Source organism: Terrapene carolina, unplaced genomic scaffold (assembly GCF_002925995.2).
Source record: "Terrapene carolina triunguis isolate 2854851 unplaced genomic scaffold, T_m_triunguis-2.0 Scaffold84, whole genome shotgun sequence".
In the NCBI taxonomy this organism is placed as follows: Eukaryota; Metazoa; Chordata; order Testudines; family Emydidae; genus Terrapene; species Terrapene triunguis.
In genome coordinates, this window is record NW_020664435.1 from 9,632,023 (window position 1) to 9,655,657 (window position 23,635).

The 23,635-nt window shown below is 43.4% G+C and overlaps 1 protein-coding gene across 1 annotated transcript; it reads left to right on the forward strand.

Moving 5' to 3' along the window:
• The first annotated feature begins 359 nt into the window (after positions 1-359).
• On the forward strand, positions 360-19,712 carry SGO1 (shugoshin 1). The gene is made up of 10 exons (XM_026649326.1): positions 360-436; positions 2,812-2,960; positions 3,044-3,240; positions 5,145-5,249; positions 7,359-7,426; positions 8,512-8,678; positions 11,399-12,271; positions 14,323-14,502; positions 18,574-18,760; positions 18,983-19,712. The coding sequence occupies exons 2-10, from the start codon at positions 2,819-2,821 to the stop codon at positions 19,122-19,124; spliced, it is 2,061 nt and encodes a 686-aa protein (XP_026505111.1). The 5' UTR covers positions 360-436; positions 2,812-2,818; the 3' UTR covers positions 19,125-19,712.
• The last annotated feature ends 3,923 nt before the right edge of the window (positions 19,713-23,635 follow it).

The following is a 23,635-nucleotide window of genomic DNA, read 5'->3' on the forward strand; positions in this document are numbered from 1 at the left end:
CTGAGGGGACAGGGCAGGAGCTAGTGAGCCACGTGCGGGCTAGGCTCTGTGAGTAGCTGCTGGTGCCAGGGCCTTGACGCAGGGGCAGCCACCTTGAACCGCCGACCACACCCGCGCCGGGATTCCAACGTATCACGTACGTAGCTGTGGCCGCGAGGCTCTTGGGAGCGCCGAGGAGGCCGTATCAACAATGGGGAGGAGCACCAAGAGGCGACGGCAGCCGAGCAGAAGAACCCGGATGATAACAGCAACATTGGCACGTTCGCCGCACCCGGTTGCGCGATGACGTCACGCATAGCCTGTCGCGGGATGTCTAGCCAATGGGCGGAGGAAGCGGAGAATTTCGAACTAAGAAGATTCCGGAAGCGAGGAAGGAGCCAACGGTCTAAGCGCCGGAGTCCGTTGAGGTCGGATTCGGAGATAAACAGGAGCGCGCGTGCGTGAGCAAGAAGCGGCGGCCGCCGCTGCCACACGGGTGCGGGCCGGGGTCAGTGGCGCTGCTACTGCGCGGGCCGAGCGGGCGGGGGTGCCCGGTATGCGGGGGAAGGGCCGGTGGATGGGGCCCGATGGGGGAGGGCCGGCGGCCCGGGGATTCGCTTCCTGTAACCCCACGGGCAGGCCGAAGCTCTAGTCTCTGCCCGGGCCCGTGGGGGAAGCGGGTTGGCGGGGCGGGCTAAACTCGGCCCGGGCGCGGAGACGTAGCGTGTCCCGCCCTAACGCCTGGCCCCGGGAGCGCTGGGAAGTCGGGGCGCAGCCGGGACAGGCCGTGACGGGCGCTTGCGGCGTGCGCCAGTTGTCCAGCGTTTGGTCTCGTCCAGAGCTGCCCCGAGAAGGGAGGGGCCCTGCGCTCCGAGCCCCTCTTAGATACGCGGGGGCTGCTTCACGGGGACTCCAGGCTCCTCTCTAGCTTTGGGGGTGGATATCCGGCGCTGCGCACTGAGCCCGGCTCCCACTAGCCCAAGCCCCCTCCTTCCACACAAATCAAGCTGAGCTGGGGTCTTAGCACTCTACTGGGGCGGAGGGGCAGAGCCTGAGTGCCCCTGCGTGACTCAGATCCAAGCCCTGTCATTTTGCAGCGTGTGGTGGCAGGTCTAGCTGCAGCCCGGAGTGAGAAGGTCTGTGCAATGCGGGATGGATGCATTAGCATGGTTGTGAGACCCAGGTCCAGCAATCGTGAACCCAGGTGTACAGTGCAATGTGGACACTCAAGCGTGGGCTTGGAAACAAACTCTGCAAGCCTGGGCCCCACAGACGGGGTTTAGGATGCAGTGTTGGAGAAAATCAACCAAAGCTGGCAGCTGCTCCTCTGACCTCCTTCCCCACTGCATGTTGGGCTCTCATGCATAAAGAGGCACTGTCAATGCATTTTAATTGACTAATTTTTTAAAAAATAAATTCTTATCATGCACTTGAACTAGTTTGCCCTCATTTTTAAATAAGAAATTAAAGGTTTTCTTCCTCTCTCCCAAGACCACCACCAAATATGCTGAGCTTCACTGATCATAAGCACACTCCTCCTTCCTTTCAGTGCACAGAGCCTTATGCTGCTTTTTCAGTTTTACTCTACCACTCTCTTTTAGGGGTACATCTACACTGGAAGAAAAAAAATAAAAATAGAAAAAACCTTGCCACAGCAGAGAGTCTAGAGCCCAGGTCAACAGGCTTGGGTTTGCACTCTGGCGCTAAAAATAGCAATGTTGTTCCAGACCCGGCCTCAGACCCATTCACTTTGCTGGGTTTTGGAGGCCAAGCAGGAACGTCTACACTGCTATTTTTAGTGCCATAGCCTAAGCCAAAGTCCGTAGACCCAGTGTCTGAAGCTGACAGCCAGTGGGTTTTTTCCAATATAGATGTACCCCCAGGGTACCCGTGCGGGGGGAGGGTCTCAGTCCTGAACATTTACACTGCAGTTAAACAACCCCTTAGCCCAATGGTCTCCAAACTTTTTACACTGTGCTCCCCCCTTACCTGTAATGTGATCTGTCTGCATCAGTCAGGAGCCAGGGCTGACAGCAGGGCTGCAACCTGAGGGTGGGGCCGGGAGTGAAGCTGCACTCTGGGCTGGAGGCTGAGGTTGGGACTGTGGCTGGCAGCAGGGCCGCAGTGACGCAGTCGGATGCAGAGCCTAAGCCCGGAGCCAGAGGCTGGGGGCGAGGCCAGGAGTGGAACTATGGCCAGGAGCTGGGGGCAGAGCGGGGCAGGGAGGTGCCCCCACGCCACCCCCTGTGCGGGCTGGCCTGGGCTCCCCTGGCCCTCTCCCTCTCTCCCCCGAATGTTCCTCTGTGCCCCACAGTTTGGGGACCACTGCCTTAGCCTGAGCCCCACAAACCTGAATTTAGCTGACCTGGACCAGCTGCAGGTGTTTAATTGCGACGAAGACAGGATACTGGGCTAGATGGACCTTGGGTCTGACCCAGTATGGCCATTCTTATTGCTGTCAAATGCAAAAAGTGTAAAACAAACAAAAAACATCTCTCTATTACTCTCAGGCTACTATTTGTAGCAATAGTAGGCACAACATTTTTCAGATGGAAAGTTCCAGTTCAATCAACTGATAGTGAAGCTAAAAGTCACTGTTTTTCAAGTATCTCCTAAAGTCTGCTAACTATATTTAGATCTTAATAACAGTGCTAAATCTCACATCTTATAAATATAGCTGTGTCTGTGGTGAGGAATCTATTATCTGAACTCATTTGTAAAACTGATTCAGCTAGAATGGATTTTTTCGTAGTGCAGGACGTCATAAACTGCTGCTTGCAAGTACATATTCTGAAATATTGTAATCAGTTCTTTGCACGTACCTTTCCTTAGGTAGAAGATGGGTGGAGAAAAATGCTTGAAAAGGTCCTTTAAGGACAGTCTGGACAATATAAAAGAACGAATGAAAGAGAAAAGAAATCAAAAATGGGCAAAGTTGGGTAAAACAAACCAGGTCTTGCCTATAACATGCAAAATAGCAAGTAAGATGCTTTACTATTTTGTTTCACAATTTTTCCATAAGCTTGGTTTTTATCATTTCTAAGTATTGTTTATTTTCTTACAGCCAACAGTTCGGTGCAACTGAAAAGCTTGCAAGCAAACAATCGCGCACTAGCTCTAGCTTTGCAAGAGGAAAAAGCCAAAATGAAAGAAGCCCAAGATATCATTCTGCATTTAAAGAAAGAGTATCAGTCTCTGAAGTTTCAGATATTTATTTTACAAAGAAAACTTAGCTCACAGCAAGCGAAAGAACCTGTTGAGGTATTTTCATTGCAATGACATCTTTATTCTAGTAAGAAATAGGTTGAACTTTGAAAGGCTGAATTGTGCCCACTGTGAAGGACTCCAGTTAAAATCAGTTGGAACCACATTTATTTATTAGATAGAATCTGGCTCCAAAGTGTGTACATCTGTGAAAGGATTTCAAAAACTAAAGGTCAGGATTTTCAAAAATAGGTGCCTGAAATTAGGCTCATAAATCCTTATTTAGGCACCTATATAAATGGCCCGACTTTTTCAGAAGTGCTTAGCACCCTGCAACTCCAATTAAAGGTAACCCATCCTTTTGATATTTCTCTCTCATCTCTTTCCACACTTTGATACGTTGTTTATCACCACCTGTTTGAAAGTTAGCCAAGTCACCATAATCTATGAGATGGTTTTACACATCTAACTCAATTTGAATGAGTTATCAAAAACTATTGTTAAGGTTAAGATTTTGTCTCAGTTATTTTTAGTAAAAGTCATGGACAGGTTGCGGGCAATAATCAAAAATTCATGGACGCCCGTGACCTTCCGTGACTTTTACTAAAAATAACCCGTGGGGGCTGACAGCTCCAGCCACAGCAGCTGGTGGCCATAGCAGGGGCTGAAATCGAAGAAGTCACGGAGGTGAATCTGTGACCTCTGTGACTAAATTGTATCCTTAGCCATTGTTGTTAGAAAACTTCTGACAAAACAGTTCAATTGGAAAACACCGATTCCTTGAACACAAAAGGTTTGCAAATATGGTACAGTTTCAGTGAACTTCGATCAAATCACAGGCAGAGTTCCAATGGAACTCAGCTTAGCGGGATGCAGTCTGTGGCAGTCCTGTCATGTGAACTGCCCCTGGGTTTCTAGAGGATCCACAGCTCCAGGTCAGCCTTGCCATGCAGACTGTCCAAGGGTCACGGACCTAACGACTTCCAGGATCTGTGGCTCCAAGGGAGCCCCACCAATGTGGGCTGCCCCACGGTTGGGGATCTCAAGTTTCCAGGGTCCAAAGCTCCAGGGCAGCATGCCATGCCAGGATTTCAAGGCTATCTGTGATGGAGCTTGGAAGTCCTGGGACTAGCTTCCATGGTCCACAGCTCTGGGACTGCTGTGGTATGTGGACTGCTCTGGCCAGGCAACCCCACCGCTTCCAAATTCTCTAGCTGGCCCAGGAATCTGGAAACCCTGGACTTCATGGTAGGGCTGCCCCAGATCAGCAGAGTCTGGGAGATGTTGACTGAAACTGTTCTTGTTAGTTTTACCAGCAAGGTAAAAACAACAAGAATCATGTCAATTTCAGGCAGCAGGCCCTGGGTTCCAGGAACATACTCTGTTTCAGAACCACCATATGTATTGGTGTTTCTAAAATGAAATGTTTTTTTAAATTTCTAGTTTGTGGACATTTCAAAAAGAAAATTTTGTTCCAAAGAAAACCAGAAAAAAATAATTAAAAATGTCTACATTTCTCCCAAACCAGAAATTCACTTTCATCCAGCTCTAATTGTTATAATGGTTTCAGGTATTTCTTAGCTGTCTAAATATCTTTACTTTTCTGTTTTCCCCACCCCTTTTAATACTATTCAACTTCATACATATTTATAAAAGTCTTTTTTACTTACCTTAGCACCAGCATTAATAGAGCAAGTCAGGACATTTTTTTTCCCCCTGTGAAAAAAATTTGATTTTGGGTTTTCAGTAAAAATACTGTGAAACTAATTTTTTTGCATGAAAAAAATTTACTCTTCTTCTGCAAGCTGTAACTGATTCTCTTCTGTTTGGTTATTTTCTCTTTTCTTTGTTTAGCATAGTACACATGGTACACTTAAAAAAGAGAGAAGTAACCTAAGAGTGCTACATTGCTTATTTTGAATGAATTAGAGTAAAATTGTTTGCTCTTCTCCTTCCATTAGACCAGATTGTCAATCTTGAGCAAGATTGTTTCAAAAGTTGCTAAAAACCTACTCGATACAGCTGATCTTCTTGGTCCAGCTCAGGATTTGTGTTCCACTGATCTTGTAAGTCCAGCCTGTATTTTTCTTAGATTTGCATGTATTTTTGTGCATTGTAGTTTTTTGGTTCTTGGATAGGTTTTTTAAAAGTGACTTTGCATAAGTCCCATTAGCTTTCAGGGGGACCTGTGTTCCTAAGTCACTTTTGGTGCTTACAAAAATCCCACCCCTTATTATTAATTCAACACCCACAGGATGTTAGGTGTTTTTTAGACAGATAAGCTAGACAGTCATTGTCCTGCGACGCGTACAGTGTAATTGTAGATATGAGGCAGAACTTATCATAAGAACGGCCGTACTGGGTCAGACCAAAGGTCCATCTAGCCCAGTATCCTGTCTACCGACAGTGGCCAATGCCAGGTGCCCCAGAGGGAGTGAACCTAACAGGCAATGATCAAGTGATCTCTCTCCTGCCATCCATCTCCATCCTTTGACAAACAGAGGCTAGGGACGCCATTCCTTACCCATCCTGGCTAATAGCCATTAATGGACTTTACCACCATGAATTTATCCAGTTCTCTTTTAAATGCTGTTTTAGTCTACAAACAAAATACACCTCTACCCCGATATAACGCGACCCAATATAACACGAATTCGGATATAACACAGTAAAGCAGTGCTCCGGGGGGGCAGGGCTGCGCACTCTGGCGGATCAAAGCAAATTCAATATAACACGGTTTCACCTATAACGCGATAAGATTTTTTGGCTCCTGAGGACAGCGTTATATTGGGGTAGAGGTGTAATAATTCTTAACTCTTTATCAGTCCTTTTCACTTGTAGATCTCAAAATCCTTTGCAAAGAGAAACAGTGCAGAGGATAACGTGATATGGAAGTACAGTAAATAAAGATATGCAATTACTTAAGACTGTTATATGCATATTTTAATACATATTCAGTGTGTTTTTCTCCCTTTAGCCCATTTTAAGAGAGATTTTGCCAAATACTTAAAACCTGTTATCCAAGAGGATACGAACCACTATTAAAAATGGATGGCAATCTGTTATGACTATTTTTTACAAGTTTATAGAACTACAAACTATTACAATAACATAGCAGTCAAGATCTTACTCCCACGTTTTCAGTTTGACATTTCTAAAATTGGTATGTGGAGGGATACTGCACATCTCTTTGGATTCTAGGTTTTTCTAAATCTTCATTCTCAGAAAATTTTCTCTTGTTAGGTAAATTTTAAACTTTCAGTTAATTTTTCCAAGTGAGATGCAGCATGTATGCTACAAAAGCTTGGTTTTATAAGTGCATGCATAGATATTTATCTGATTTCCAGTTTCAGAAAAAGTATATAGGCACAGACTATATGCACACTATTTTCTTTCCCCTCACGGGTGCCTGTCACCAACTTTGAAAACTTGCCCATCTGAATTGGCAATTTTTGACAGTTTAGTTTCTTTTTTATGACAAATTCTTCATCACTTTCCCTCCACAAACATCCTAAAGGCATGATCTGTTTAAAAAAATCTAGTGCCACATTTGGCCCATCATGTTTGTAGCTTTCCTGTTGTCCAAAAGCTGGAAGGAAAAGCATTGAAATCAGTCATCATTTGTTCTAATTACTTGATTACTAAAATACCATTTAACATTAAGCTATTTGTTGTTTAAAAATATACACTTCTAGGCTGACAGCTTGTATAACAAGCTTTAACAAAGGCGGTTTGTAAAAGATGGCACAGTATTAAACCAAATTTATAACCAAAAAGAAAATTCTGTCTTAAAAGAACACAAACATAATTTTTTCAGAATTAATTTTGATATTCTAGTATCTTTTAAATCATGTATCCTAATTTTTTTTAAAGTTCTTATAAAAAAAATAAAGGCTTCTCTGTTTGAAGTCTGAGTTTTTTTCAACAAGAGAGAAACAGTGAAACTAATCATCCACAAGAAGCTGTCAAATGTGCAAAGCAAAGAAACTGGGAATTCTATGCTCATGTCTATGAATTATAGTAATGTGTGTTACATGTAACTATATGTACAACATTTTCAGGCAGAAATGTGATTTTTCAAGGTCGAGGTGTTCCTTTAACTCATAGGTCTGCTAGAGTTTTGTAACAATCTATATATTGCCACTTCATCACAGTATGATTTGTTCTGTCTACAGAACAAGAGGATGTGTCCCTCAGTTCTTGAAGATGATGACTCCAGTATTTTAAGACAAGCTGGTTCTCTGTAAGTGCTTTTTTTTAATGCATTAATTTTTCTTTTTAAAGCCTACTATAGTAACTACTTATCAGCATCCTTCTGTTTGCTCATGAAATAATGATGAGGGATAAGCAGTGATGTTTGACAAAATGTATCTGTACATTGCCATTAATGCCTGTTTTGAAGCAAAATCTTGGTTTTTGGAGTCCTGTTTATATGTTTGGCCAATGAAAATGTCACTTTCTTGTGGAGGTGGGGAGTCTTTCCAGGATGCTCAGTGGATTTTCTCTCCAAAAACCATCTGCGCCAAATTTTCCCATTCCCACCCCCAAAAATCCAGATCTGAGGAAAACTACTCTTGGAACATCTAAAAGCATTTGCTCTGTTCAACACTTAGCTCTTGGGAGATGGTCTACTGCTTCTAAATGTACTCAATATCTGTTATCCCAGGGCACGACATGAGCTCAGAAACTCTACCTGAATCCCTACATAGCAACATAACGTACTACTAGACCAGTTCATAATTACATCTTTATTATATTTCAACACATCTCCTTTCTCCTTCATCCCCAAAAAAATAGTTTCAATTTAAGAAATTGTTCAGTAGACATAGTAGTGTGCAAAGATGCAGCAGTCAGGTTTTCAAGAGCAATCTGAAATGTTTACAAATAGACTTTAGAATGAAGTTACCCACAATCCTGTACATATCACCAAGTTAGCACTCGAACTCCAGTTACCACTCTTCCAGAAGCATTTTCTAGAGATAAAGATACATTTTGCCAGTGTTAGTCATTGTAAAAAACTCATCACTTTTATAAGTAGATAAATTCTCATATTGGTAGCAGAATACGATGGTAGAAATGGACTTAAAACTTTCAAGTTAAAGAATGTGCAAGAGTTTAATTTTAAATTCAAAGACATACCTCCTTGATGTAGTTCTCAAATTAGAGGGTTGGTGTTTCATACAGAATTGCAGTGGGAAATACTTTTTCAGATTGTTACAAAATATCTTTGTAGTAGGAATTAAGGGGAGGAAGCTGCTAAAATAATCAAATAAAATTAATTATCTTAAAATGTATGATTAATACATAAACTCCAACTCTTGTTCCTAGGGGACTTCCTACACGTGTTCTTGTTGCAGATGCTAGCCTAGAAGGCGAAATGCTTGGAAATGAAATAGAGAATAATACTGATACAAACAATGCATCTTACTCTATGTCAGATTCATGGCAGACCTTTAAAAATACCACTTCAGTTAAGAAAATGGCAACAAACACAGGTAACTAAACCTAGGTTTAACTAGTGATGGTTCGTCCTCCTAAAATTGAAGTAGCAGATGAAAGTAACTTTCAAAACATAATTAAGGATTTTGAAAGTGATTCCTCAAACCATCATCTTTCTTTTCCAGCTTCTGATTTTCTCTTGCAAAATTCTGACCCTCATTGGGTACAGTTAAACTGGTATGCTGCTCAGGCCATATACAGTAACTCCTCGCTTAACGTTGTAGTTATGTTCCTGAAAAATGCTACTTTAAGCAAAACGATGTTAAATTAACCCAATTTCCCCATAAGAATTAATGTAAATGGGGGGGTTAGGTTCCAGGGAAACTTTTTTCACCAGACAAAAGGCATTATATACATATAGAGTATAAGTTTTAAACAATTTTAAACAAACAATTTAATACTGTACACAGCAGTGATGATTGTGAAGCTTGGTTGAGGTGGTGGAGTAAGAGGGTGGGTTATTTCTCAGGGAATGCCTTCCTGCTAAATGATGAACTAGCACTCGGCTGAGCCCTCAAGGGTTAACATGTTGTTGTTAATGTAGCCTCTCACACTCTACAAGGCAGCAAGTGGGAGGAAACATAATAGATGCAGGGCAGTGGCCGCAAACACTTCCCTGCAGAAACTGAATGTGGTGATGAACTCACACTATACCACTGGAGCGCACCACTCCCTCTTCCGGACGGCACGTGCACAGCTGCACAAGCGCTGACTTTCCATAGTGCTGTGTGTGTGTGTGGAGAGAGAGTGACAGAGACACACACCTTGTTTGTGTGTGTGTGACAGAGACGCGTGTTGCCCCTTTAAGTATGCTGCCCTTTAAAGTAGCTCAGCAAGTTCAGACACAGCAGCAGCTTCCAGCAAGCTCCTTCCATCCTGAGCCCTGTCCTGTATCTCTCCCTTCTCCCTCCCCTTCCCCCCGTGCTCTGTGGAGATGGGGTACAAGAGCGGGAGGAGGGGGACACCCTGACATCAGCACCCCTCTCCCCCACCCTCTGCACAGCAAGCAGGAGGCTCCCGGGAGCAGCTCCAAGGCAGAGGGCAGGAGTAGCACACAGCAGTGGGGGAAGGGACACCTGAACTGTGGCAACTGATAGCTTGCTGGGCGGAAGCCCAGCCGCACACCTACTTACAGGGAACTTAGGGGAGCTGATGGGGTGGCTGCTGGCCCACCCTGGTTCCAAGTCCCCATGAGGATGGGCTGCTCTTCAGGAGACTCCTGCAAGCCATGGACAAAGCAGGCGGCCGAATGACTTATAAGGAAGCATTGCGCAACTTTGAACGAGCCTGTTCTCTAATAGATCATCAATGTAACAATGAAACAACATTAACCAGGACGACGTTAAGTGAGGAGTTACTGTATATGGCAGGTTGGCAATTTTAAATAAAGTAAGATAATTAGTTTTCAGATGTCTGATCAACATTTTACAATTCCTGCAACTAGACAGTAAAAAGCAGCAAATCACCAAAGGATTTTCCAAATTACCTTTTAAAAAATTATTTCTGAGGTGGTGACCATCCCAATTTACAGCGTGTGCCTCCATGGGAGGGTCTCACCACACATATTGAAGCAAAGGATATAACTTTTCTGTATGCACTCTTAAATTAGAGCTTTCTCTCTTCCTCCATCACAAAAGCATATGTTAAATCTACACAAATGCAGCATACTTTCTGAAGGTAAGAAGGGAAGCAACTACTTATTTAAATACCTTCAATGTAGGATTCTGACTTCTAAAAGATATGCTAAAATATCAACCCTAAAGGTTTTTTTCTGCTCGTACGAGCAGTTATAGCATTTTGGAGTATAAGCCAACCTAGCCCAGCAGTAGTGGTTATGTGTCCTTGGACCTCTAACTATGAACCATTGAACGTTCCAGTCAGTTCGTGGTTGGCTTAACCCTGCCCAGTCATCAAACATTTGATTGAAAAATATTATACTCAAAAGGAGCATCAAGAAACTTAACATGCAGATATAGTACCACCGGAAAAATGAAAGGCCACCAAACTCAGAGGTTCTGTGATAATCTTACAAGATGTTCTCAGAGAAGTAGAATAGCAGGTTAAGTATTCTCCCTTCTTTCAAGATTCCATATGTACAAAATTCTCATTCGTGGAGAGTGTGTAGCATCAGGGATGTCCTAAATGTAAAAACCTAGTGATAACTGGTGAAAAGGGCCTCAAAATGAAGGTAAATGCCAGGAAAGGACAATTCTTTTAAACAAAAGGGGATGGATCAGAAGGCAGCATCTCTTAAACTGCGGTGTTCTGAGACACTAACTTTCACTACCTGCTGAATGATTTGAAAGAATAAACTAACTAGGCATACAGACTAAGGGTTTTTTCATTAGCATATAAACATAATTGTTAAAATGCAAACATTAAAAAAACAACCCTGACCTGACAAACAGGCATGAGCTGCTCCAAAAGCCCTTGGGAGGCAAAGTGCTGAGTGTAAGCTATTTGTATCTTCCAAGACAAAACTAATTTTTCCTCACATGCTTGGAAAAAACCTCAGTAAGTCCAAGTCCAGCTATGAATTACTTTTTTGAGGCTGTGTTCAAGGGATTACTTTGGTTGTCCTTATGTCATGGTTCATACTTGCTTGTAGAAAATTCTAAGATTGCGCATCTTTGTTAAAAGTCTAAAATTGCCAACAAATTAAACACCTCCAGGTCCAATAATATTTAATTTGACATGTATTATCTTCTTTATTCAGAAGGACAAAGATCTGATTTTCATCTTCATGTGCAGGAAGACAACCTAGAGGCCAACCTGGAAAATACTCTTTTAGATGAAGAGGATAGGCAAGTTGGTAATATCTTACCAAACACTGTATCTACCAGGCATCACTGTTCAAACAGGAAAATTCATGTGCATAATCTAGACCATTCAGAAAGGGCTTATTTGACCAGAGAATTTTGTAAACAGGATGAAACTAGACTTGAGGGAAGTCTAGAGAAAAGTAATATAGAAAATATAGAGCCTAATCTTTCTCAACTGAATGAAAATAAGATAAACATGAAGCCAATGTTGGATCAGGGAGATACATTGACTGAATTGAACTGCTCAGTTGCAGAACCTAAACTCAAACAAATTCAGCTTAAAAGCAGAGAAAACTCTCAAACAAGAAGAGAGAAAGTACAAAAAGGAAAATTGGAAGGAAGTAAAAAGACTTCCAGAACAAGATCAAAAAGACAGAGAAGCCAGACAGAACAAACTTCCAAAGCGAAACTGGATTTATCAGTTGGCTCCAATAAAGCTTATGATTTTCAGTTTGAGGAGAATGTCCATATCACACCTTTCCGACAAAACAAGGTGAATGATTGTGACAGTGACGTGGATGAAAGAAAGGATACATCTGAATCCAAAACACACAGCAGTGAAGCAAGTGATTCAGAAGAGAATTCTGATGACAGCCTGTATGTGCCTTACAGGAGTAAATCAAAATACAGGAAGAGTTCACAGAGCAAAAATGATGGAAGTCCAGTCCATACAAGACCACGATCTAAAAGATCTGTGGTGTACCAGCAACAGAAAACCAGTAATGAAAAAGAGACTAAGAATACTACATCAAATGAAAAATCTATCAGTAAGTGACCTTTCTGGAAAGCATTTTGCAATTTTTTTTTTCTATTTAGTAGTGGTTTATCACTGTTTTAGTCAATTAAACAAGCTAAATTTTTAAAAGCATTTAAAACTATTAAGTTATTGAAATAAATTTCATATGATGCATTTTTGTAAATGTCAACATTTCTCCCATGGGATAATTTGTAGTTTTAACGTGCACTTTCTTAATTTCCTTTTAAACTGAGTTAATGCATTTCTTGGTGGCACTTAATTTTCCCCAAATCAAATGTATTTGAAGGCGTTTTGGGGATGAGGGAAATCAGGAAGCAATATTTTTTTTATAGAAAATTAAGACCTTAACAGGATACCATCAGCTTATAAAAAAAATCACACTTCTTTCTTTACCTACTATTGTTACTATAATAGAGTAATTACAGTATCTTTCAATTACAGGAGAGCAGTAGCTCTGGTTTCACTTAAATGTGCATGTTTTCTGTTTAGAAGAGGACTCTACTAAATGCTAAAATCCACTTACTTACTTGGATTCTCTTGAAATTTACTCTGCCTCATTTGGGAGCAGGGTAGGGTTAATGGTCCAAATTTGAAGTCATTTGAGCAAGGGGTTCCTGAGATACAGGACCCCCCCCCCTCCCCTTTTTAAAGCATTTTTAAAAATCACCCTGGTTCTAATACTTTTTGCACACACATAGTGCTCCTCAAACTATGGCTTTAATCATCCCCAAACTGAGTTTAGCCACTCAGGATTTATCTCAGTTATTGCATGGCACGCAGTGTCCTTCGGGTGGGTTATACTGAAGTTATTCAAAATTAAGCTAGGAATTCTGAGTTCGAGTGTGATTAGCTCGAAACAAAGAGAATAAAACATGCATGTGCAGGAAGACTAAACCTTTACCACCAATCAAAAAATTTCCAGGCAGACTATTGTCACAGTAATTGAGTGGCTCAAGGAGACATGCTGTGATCATTGAACCACAGCTATACCCAAGCACTGAGAGCCCTACCCTTGGCAGCCTTTAGAGAATGTGGGTTGTGTATGTTCCTTGCTCACTGCCTCATTCTGCAGGGGCTCCTTTTGGAAATTTTGCCATGAGACCAAAATTTCTGGTTTGAGTGATATTTTAAAGTGCTCTAAAAGCCACATGTGGACTGTGATTTTACTTTAGAAGTATTGTCAAGGAAATTAGCATTAATTAAATTGAGGTAATATGAAAGATTACAATAAGCAGTTAGCGTAATGTAATCATCATGGCCAATGGAACTGAGTGTGATCAAAGGAAAGCAGCTGCAGGGTTGCTTGGTAAAGAGGTTCCTTATACAAAGCTCCTCTAATATGAACAGCTCATAACATTTCCAGATTCTCATAACTTTTTTGGTGCAGATCTAGGGAATATAGGAGGGTTCTGGAGTAAGGAAGAACACGTTGAAGGGGAAGTGGAGCGGGGCTGTGGCATTAAGGGAAGATGGGATAAGTGGGAATGGATGGTAGGGAAAGGGATTAAGAGGTTGGTCTTGGGCTGGAACAAGGGGGATACAAAGGATTGTGGTGTTGGCATGTAGGGGCATCTCTCAGGGACAGCAGAGTTAGGGTTACGTTTCAGGGGTTGCATTTACTTTAACTTTGTATTTCCTTGCTTTCAGAGTGTAGATGACTTGAGGTTTGGGACTGGCACAAGGTGCTACTAAGCAATCTTGACTTCATTAAGGAAATTTTTGGGCACTTAATTTTTTTTTTTTTTTTTTTTTTACTTTGTTTGGCAGTATTGTCAAACTCACATTAACAGGGAGATTCCAAAGTAGGGTATAGTAGCTGAAATTCCTTTTTTAAAATTGACTACACTAAATTTAGTGTCCCCTTTTACTCATTGCAGCTTCCCTTATAACAGTTAATCTAAATGCATGAAAAATTGTATTCTAATTTTATACATAAACAATGTAATATTTTACATACTTTACTAATGTAGGGGGAATATGTGTACTGTCAAATTTTCCATATAAAAAACCGATAAAGTGCACAACCCAGTGGTGGTTCTAAAAATCTGTTTAAAATTGCAGGCACTGTTGAAAATACTCCAGTGGATAGTACCTCCATGATCAGGAAAATCAACATTCAGTCAAGCACTGTGATGAAATTAGATGAAGTAAAATCACATTCTCTTCTATGTGCTATAGATACAGTACCAAAAGTAGATAAGAATTCTTCCTCTGGAAATATATATTGCGATTTTGATAAAGGTACTTTTGTTTGTTTGGGTTTTATTTTTTTGTTGCTTGCTTCTTGCCATCTCTGACTAGTTTATGTCACTGTAGCACCTATGAGCTCTGGTCACTGACTCCATTGTGTTAGGTGCTGTACAACCACAAAACAAAAATCCCTGGAGTTCCATTATTCTTTTTTAAAGGTAATGCTCTTGAACGCCCCCACATCAGTTAGTAGTTGGTGCTGTATAATCAACTTCAACAGGATACTTGAGATCAAACTGAAGTTCTAAAACCCCCGATGTTGATTTTTAACAAATCGTTGCTTACTGTGGAAGTGCCAGAGAAACAGGCAAACGTGTCAATATTTAAAAAGAATTAAAGGGATGACCTGGGTAGGTTAACCTGACATTGATCCTGGGCAAAGTCATGGAAAGGCTAATATGGAATGCAATTAGTAAAGAATGGTGACATAAATAATGCCAAGCAACATTGTGTGACAGGGCCTGTTTTCCATAAAACAAACTTGATATTTTCAATGAGTTTACAAGCTTGTTGATAAAGGTATCTTTGATATAATATACTTAAGACTTCTGTAAGCCATTTTATGTAGTCCTGTGTGACATTCTGATTAAAAATTAGTACTATATACAAAATCAGGTAATCTATATTAACTGCTAGGTCTCAAAATGTAATTGTAACTGGCGAATCATCATCCAAAGGGAGCATTGCTAATAGTTTTCCATGGCAATCTGTTATTGGCCCACTGTCGTTCAATGTCATGGATGATCTGAAAGAAGAATAAGATCATTGGTGGTAAAATTTGCAGATAACACACAAGTTGGTGAAGTGGTAAATAATGAGGGGGATGGGTCAATTATGCAGAGTGATCTCGATTGCTTGGTAAGGTGGCTCATTTGAACATGTGTTAATACCACCAAATGCAAGGTTATCCATCTAGGAAAAAAGACTAGGTCACACTTATGATGGGAAACTATATCCTAGAATGCAGTGACTCTGATAAGCATTAAGGGGCCATGTGATAGCCAGAAGAACATGAGCTTCCAGTGCAATGCTGTAGTTAAGAAGGCTACTGTGATCTTTGGTTGTTCAAGCAGGGACATATCAAGTAGAATGAGAGAAAGGTAGTATTATTTCTGAATATGGAATTAATGAGACCAGCATTGGAATCCTGAGTTCAATTTTGGTGTCCACACTTCCAAAATGATGTTTAAAAACTGGAAAGAATTGAGAAAAGAGCTAAAAATTATTAGAGGTCTGGAAAACATGACTTACACCGAAAGACTTTAAGCTTTATCTATTTAATATATCCAACAGAAGGTTGAAGTGACTTGTTCACTGTCTACCTACCTACTGGGGGGAAGAAGTTTCAGATAGGTGATTCTTTAATCTATCAGAAGAAGGCATAACAAGAGCCTATGGTTGGAAGCTGCAGCTAGACAAATTCAAATTAGAAATAAGGGGTGAAGTTTTAATAGGATAACTGAATTGGAACAGTTTAACAAGGGGCATGGTGATAATTAGGGCCCTACCAAATTCATGGCCATGGAAAAAACACGTCACAGACCATGAAATCAAGCTATTAGAGGGGAGCCAGCCAGGAGCGCCTACTGTTCACTGGGCTCCAGCTGCTAGTCCGCCGGGCTGGGGAGGGACAGGACGACTTCTTCCCCTGCACAGCTGCTCTCTTGGGGGAGATCAGACCCACCTCTGGGTATCTCCCCCAGCTGCAAGAAGCTCTGGCTGCTGCCAGCTATGAAGGTTCCCAGCAGCACGGGGGAGATCAGACCCACCTACAGCTCCAGAAATCTCCCTGGCTGCAGGAAGCTCCGTGGCTGCTGCCTTCAGAGCTAGACTCTGAAAGCAGCACAGCCCTGAAACTTGTGCAGCCAGGGGAGGTACCCAAAGGTGGGTCTGATCTTTCCCCACCCACCCCCCGAGAGTGGCCGTGCAGGGGAAGAGGAAGTCCTGTCTCTCCCCAGCTCAGCTGGGACTAGCAGCTAGGAGCCACCAGCAGGGGTGCTCCCAGCAGCACAGGGAAGATCAGACTCACCCCACCTCCGGGAATTTCCCCCGGCTGCAGGAAGCTCCGCGGCTGCTGCCTTCAAAGCCCAACAGCACAGAAGTGAGGGTGGTAATACCACGACCCCCCCCTACATCAGCTTTGTGACCCCCTTTTGGATTGGGAATCCCACAATTACAACACTGAAATTTCAAATGAAACATCTGAAAATGTGAAATTGGCCGATTTTAAAACCCGCAGACCATGAAATGGATCAAATTGGACTGTGAATTTGGTAGAGCCCTAGTGATAATGGTGGATGCTTTATACTTATGGGTTTTAAAGCAAGACTGGATACATTTTTAAAAGATATGGCATACCTCTTTATAAAGCAAAATTTCTAGTTTAACAAATATAAAGGTAACAAAGTGGGGTTTTAAAAATAAATGGCTATAAAGCTTGCATTATCAGTGAGGACCATGTACCTGCATATATTTGCACAGGGTTGGAGAAGCCTGTGGCACTTGTAAACTCCAGACCCGTCTTAATTTTTGGTTGTCTTTTTTTATAAAAATCTCTTCTGTGGAATTCTTTAGCTTTTCATAATTTGCCAAAGGCAGCATTCTGTGACAAGAATACACGTAACTGCTATACATAAATCACTCCTAGTTTTAGTCCGATGCCTGGCAATATCAATCACAGAACACTGGAGACTTTACTTTTCTAGGACAGTGATTAAAATGCAGCTCAGGTCAGTTGTGACCAAAAGTCATAGCTTCAGATGACTCTTGGAAGCTTGTGACATAAATGGGTGTTGTTGGTTCAGTTTAGTGCAGCGTTTCTCAAACTGGAGTCTGTGGACCCCTGGCCCCTGCTGATCAACTTCTTCCTCCTCCCTCCCAGCGCCTCCTGCACACTAAAAGTCCAGCAGCGCAGCGGGGCTAAGGCAGGCTTCCTACCTGCCCTGGCTCCCTGCTGCTCCCAGAAGGAGCCAGCATGTCCTTGCAGCCCCAGGGGGAGAGGCGGTCTCTGCTTGCTGCCCGAGCGCTGACTCCACAGTTCCCATTGGCCGGAAATTGTGGCCAATGGGAGCTGCAGGAGCGGTGCCTGCAGGCAGGGGCAGCACATGGAGACTCTCTGGCCCCACCCCTGCCTAGGAGCCGCTGCCAGAGGGATGTGCCGGTTGCTTTCAGGAGCCTCCTGAGGTAAACGCTGCCTGGCTGGAGCCTGCATCCCAACCCCCTGCCCCAGCCTGCACCTAAGCTCCCTCCCAGAGCCCTCACCCCTCCCATACCCAAACTCCTTCCCAGAGCCTGCACCTCAACCCATGCCGCAGCCTGGTGAAAGTGAGTGAGGGTGGGAGAGAACGAGCGATGGAAGGAGAGGGGATGGAGTGAGTAGGGGTGGGGCCTCAGGAAAGAGGGCAGGGAAGGGGTGAGCGAGGAGGCTTGGGGGTCCCTGAAAATTTTTACATCAAAATGGGGGTCCTGGGGTTGCTAAAGTTTAAGAATCATTGGTTTAATTGATAGATGTCCCCAGAACTAACATGGTTTACTAGCAGTTAAGGCTAAGGTTTGAATGGGTATGGAAATGAAATTGCTCTCTGTTTTCCTTTAGAGGTACACCTCTACCCCGATATAACGCTGTCCTCAGGAGCCAAAAAAATCTTACCGCGTTATAGGTGAAACTGCGTTATATCGAACTTGCTTTGATCCGTCGGAGCGCGCAGCCCCGCCCCCCTGGAGCGCTGCTTTACCACGTTATATCCGACTTTGTGTTATATCGGGTCACATTATATTGGGGTAGAGGTGTAGTTCATCCTGGACAAGGTTTGAAGCACTTTGTGATGTTGGCAAGTTGGAACTTTGCTTTGCTGCTCTCAAAGCAGTAGTTTTTCTTGAGAACAGAGGAATTTGGTCTGCCCCACACTCATTCTGATTTAGGGAATAGATTCCTTTATTAGACAAAACTACATTGATTTTTTTTCCCCCGGGGAAAACTTTTGATCCTTGTCTCAATAAGTACTGTGTAACAAATAACGGGTAGCATAGCAATGCAAAAAAGTATCCATTCAATTCTTTCAGCAGGGAAACCTGAGGCTTCTCAGACATCTCGTCTTCATCTCTGTGATGTCACCAACATCTCTTCATCGTCTGGTACAAAAAGTAGAATCTCTCATCCATTTTTAAGTATTGATGAAAAACCAGGAATTCCCAGCCACAAACGCAGATGTACTATTAATGTGAATTACAAGGAACCAAGTATCAGCGGGTTAGTATCTTATTTTATTGTCCAGTTTAATGTACTAAAAATTTTTTTACAAGAAGGTAGATTTAGGATTTTATTTGATTGGAAATAAAGGCTTTGGTGAGAACTTTAATAATTTGAATTGCTCAAGTAAGATTGTTAAATGTAACTTTTTAGCTGAAAACTACATTGTGTTACATCTAAAGCTGTGCAAGAATAACTTTTTTTTCTAAATTATTTTGACAGGAAGCTCAGAAGAGGAGATCCGTTTACAGATATGTGTTTTCTGAACTCTCCAATTTTCAAGCAGAAAAAAGATCCTAAACACAGTTCTGTTAAAAAGGAATCTCTGTCCAAATACAATGAGGCATTTGTTGGATGTCGTTGAGAAGCCCTTTTGCACCCCCTTGTGGAGTTCTGAGGCAAAGAACATTTGGTTAACAAATTTGCTGTGTAATTTGACACTTGTCAAAATTTCACATTATCGTTATGCCATAAGAATAATGTCTTGCTCAGTCTCTGTCCTGTGTACCAGGGAAATCTAACTGTATATTTGGGTAGGCAGTGATAACTATAGACTATTTTAAATTTAGATTCCATGGGCGTTTCAATAGGGCTCAGATGAATACATCTAAAACACTTTAAGATCATGAATTTAATAGAGTAAGGAGTAACTGTTATTGTGCTTGTTCGTTATAAAAGCAGTCTTGCTACCCAGCAACAGTTTCTATTTAAACTCTTCGATTCCTGAACTCCACTGTGAAGTCCATTATCTGAAGGCATGTTGAGAATCTCTGGTGTAAAAAGATAAGCACTATGTGAATTATTTGACTGATTACTAGATTTGTCAGTCCCTGCTTATTGTAACCCCTCACTTGATAGAGTTGAATTATAGTAAAGCTTGGGATTAGATTCAATTTTAAGTGACCAAGTTTGTACAGCTGTCTTGTTACTTATACAAAGCTGTAGTCTACTAATGTTGAAATGTATAATAAAACTTTTAGATTTTATAAAGTCTTGTAGAGAATTTACATTCTAATGCAATGGTTTCAGTTTAAGGGCAGGTCTACACTATGGGGAAAAAGTCAGATTAAGCTACGCAATTTGAGTTACGTTAGTAGCATAACTCCAGGTAATCATAGCTTAGATCTACTTATTGCAGGGTCGACGAGAGAAACTCTCCCATCGACTCCACTTACTCTTCTCATTCTGGTGGAGTACTAGAGTAGATGGGAGAGTGATCAGCTGTCGATTTAAATCGACCCCAGGTGGATCGATCACCACAACGTCGATCCCAACAGTAGTGGAGACAAACCCTTAGGCCTGGTCTACACTAGTCTGTTATTTCGGAATTAGCCGAGTTAATTCGAAAAAAAAAAATGATTTCATCCACGCGACCAAACTGTTTTTTTCGATTTAAAGGGCTCTTAAATCCGATTTCTGTACTCCACCTCAGCAAATTGAGATTACAATCCCGGGTTAAAGGTATTGTGGACGCAATTCGACGTTATTGGCTTCCGGGAGCTATCCCAGAATGCTCCCTTGTGACTGTTCTGGACAACACTCTCAACTCCGATGCACTAGCCAGATGGGCAGGAAAAGCCCCGGGAACTTTTGAATTTCATTTCCTGTTTGGTCACCATCACAGGCGACCATGCAGAGTCCACCATCACAGGAGATCACACAGTCCCGGATTCACAGACGACTCCAGCATGGTCTGAACAGGAGGTACTGGATCTCATCACATGTTGGGGAGACGAGTCTGTTATGGCAGAACTACGTTCCAAAAAAAGGAATGCAAATATGTACGCTAAAGTCTCCAGTGCTATGACAGAAAGAGGCTACTCAAGGGACACATAGCAATGTCGTACAAAAATCAAGGAGCTCAGGAAAGCGTACTGTGACAAAGTTCCTCCTCTATCTTGGTGGGTCCTGTGCTTATTGGCGGATTTTCTTGCCTCAGAGATTCACCATGTGGGTTGGGGAACAGCCCAGAGACCTTCCCCTCTGGAAGAACCCACACTCCAGGTCAATTGGGAGGTTTTGGGGGGAACCCGGGCCCGCCCTCTACTCCAGGTTCCAGCCCAGGGCCCTGTGGACTGCAGCAGTCTATAGTGCCTCCTGTAACAGCTGCATGACAGCTACAACTCCCTGGGCTACTTCCCCATGGCCTCCTCCAAACACCTTCCTTATGCTCACCACAGAACCTTCCTCCTGGTGTCTGATAACGCTTGTGCTCCTCAGTCCTCCAGCAGCACACCCTCTCACTCAGCTCCTTGTGCCTCTTGCTCCCAGCTCCTCACACTCGCACCACAAACTGAAGTGAGCTCCTTTTAAAACCCAGGTGCCCTGATTAGCCTGCCTTAATTGATTCTAGCAGCTTCTTCTTAATTAGCTCCAGGTGTCCTAATTAGCCTGCCTGCCTTAACTGGTTCTAGCAGGTTCCTGATTACTCTAGTGCAGCCCCTGCTCTGGTCACTCAGGGAACAGAAAACTACTCATCCAGTGACCAGTATATTTGCCCTCTACCAGACTCCTGTACCCCACTGGTCTGGGTCTGTCACACATCCCTCCCCCCTGCTCAACGCCAAGGGGTTGGGCAGCTTGGGACGCCAGACAGTGCACAGCTGACAAGCCATCGGCGTTGCCATGACAGCTCCCTGCTCTGTGTTGCACACGGAACTGGAAAGGTTGGAGGGATAAGAACCATCTGGTCACCCTTGTGTTCTTCTTGTTCCGCTGCATCCATTGAAGAGGGGCATGGTCGGTCACGAGGACAAATCTGTGCCCGAGCAGGTAGTAGCGCAATGTTTCCATGGCCCATTTTACAGCGAGGCATTCTCTCTCCACCACTGCATATTTTTGTTCCCTTGGAAGGAGTTTCCGACTGAGGTATAGAATTGGGTGTTCCTCCTCCCCAACCATCTGTGATAGAACGGCCCCCAACCCTACTTCTGATGCATCCGTCTGCAGGATAAACTCCTTGGTGAAATCGGGGGCTATCAGTATGGGGTTACTGCAGAGGGCAGTCCGTAGGTCTGTGAATGCTTCCTCTGCTGCGTCAGACCATCTCACCAGATCAGGTCCACGGGTTTTCACTAGGTCTGTCAGAGGGGTTGCCCTTGTGGCAAAGTGGGGGATAAATCATCGGTAATACCCCACCACACCTAGGAACGCCCAGACTTGTTTCTTGCGACTTGGTCGGGGCCAATTTTGGATGGCCTCTAACTTGTTCACTTGGGGTTTTACCAAACCTTTACCCACAATGTAGCCAAGATATTTGGCCTCTGTAAACCCTACAGCGCACTTGGCAGGGTTTGCTGTAAGACCAGCTCGCCTGAAGGTATCGAGGACTGCCTCCACCTTCTCCAAGTGGGTTTCCCAATCTGGGGTATGAATGACCACATCGTCCAAGTAGGCAGCAGCATAACTGTTACGCGGGCGTAATAGCTTGTCCATGAGGCGCTGGAAGGTAGCTGGGGCCCCATGTAGTCCAAAAGGGAGGACAGTATATTGAAAAAGACCCTCTGGTGTAGAGAACGCAGTCTTTTCCTTTGCATCTTCTGCAAGGGGAATCTGCCAGTACCCCTTTGTCAAGTCTAGGGTAGTCAAGTACCAGGCATTACCCAGACGGTCCACTAGCTCATCTATGCGAGGTATGGGGTACGCGTTGAACTGGGATACTTCGTTTAGTCGCCGGAAGTCATTGCAAAATCTTGTGGTGCCATCAGGTTTGGGCACCAGCACGATTGGGCTGGACCACTGACTGTGGGATTCTTCGATGATCCCCAACTCCAGCATTTTTTTTACTTCTACTTTTATTTCATCCCTTTTTGTCGCTGGCACCCGATAGGGCCTCATTGTTACTCTGGCTCCAGGATTCGTGACGATGTGGTGATATGTCTCGGTTGTTCGACCCGGTTTTGTCGAGAACACATCTTGGTTCCGGAAGATCATCTCAGACACCTCATTCTTCTGGTCTGGTGTTAAATCGGGAGACACTCTCACCTGTTTGGAAGGCTTGTTTTCCTGGGTTAGGTCTTTTTGGACCGTTGTGCATGCCTCTTGTGCATGCCAGGGTTTCAGAAGGTTAACGTGATAAATCTGTTCTTGTTTTCTGCGTCCTGGCTGCCACACCTTGTGGTTACTTCCCCCACAGGTTCAACCACCTCATAGGGCCCCTGCCATTGTGCCAGAAGCTTGCTTTCTGACGTGGGTACCAACACCATAACCCGATCCCCTGGTTGGAACTGTCGCACTTTTGCCTGGCGATTGTAATGGGTTCGCTGGGCCTCCTGTGCCTTCTCCAAATGTTCCCGTATAATAGGGGTAACCCGGGCTATCCGGTCTTGCATCTGCATTACATGCTCTATTATATTTCTCCCCTCATTGGGTTCCTCTTCCCCGATCTCTTTGGCGATATCTAGTGTGCCACGGGAGTGATGCCCGTATAATAACTCAAAGGGGGAAAACCCAGTTGAGGCCTGAAGTACCTCCCGGATAGCGAACATAAGGTAGAGTAGTAGGGTGTCCCAATCCTTCCCGTCCCGACTTACCACCTTCCTTATCATAGCCTTGAGGGTTCAGTTAAACCTTTCTACCAACCCATCAGTCTGCGGATGGTAGACCGAAGTTCTCAGGGTATGTATATGGAGCAGCGTACAGAGGTCCTTCATTAGCTTCGACATAAATGGGGTTCCTTGGTCGGTTAATATCTCCTTCGGTAGCCCCATTCGGGCAAAGATCGCCATCAGCTCTTTGGCTATAGTTTTAGAAGCTGTGTTCCGCAGGGGGACGGCTTCTGGGTAGCGAGTAGCATAGTCCAAAACAACAAGTATATATTGGTGGCCCCGAGCCGTCTTCTCCAGGGGTCCCACTAGGTCCATGGCTATTCGCTCG

Excerpts from the sequence above, each read along its gene's own strand:
- SGO1 (XM_026649326.1), top strand. The coding sequence starts at position 2,819 with ATGGGTGGAGAAAAATGCTTGAAAAGGTCCTTTAAGGACAGTCTGGAC. Across the intron at positions 2,961-3,043 it reads TATAACATGCAAAATAGCAA|CCAACAGTTCGGTGCAACTG; the intron begins GTAAGATGCTTT and ends ATTTTCTTACAG. Across the intron at positions 8,679-11,398 it reads GAAAATGGCAACAAACACAG|AAGGACAAAGATCTGATTTT; the intron begins GTAACTAAACCT and ends TTCTTTATTCAG.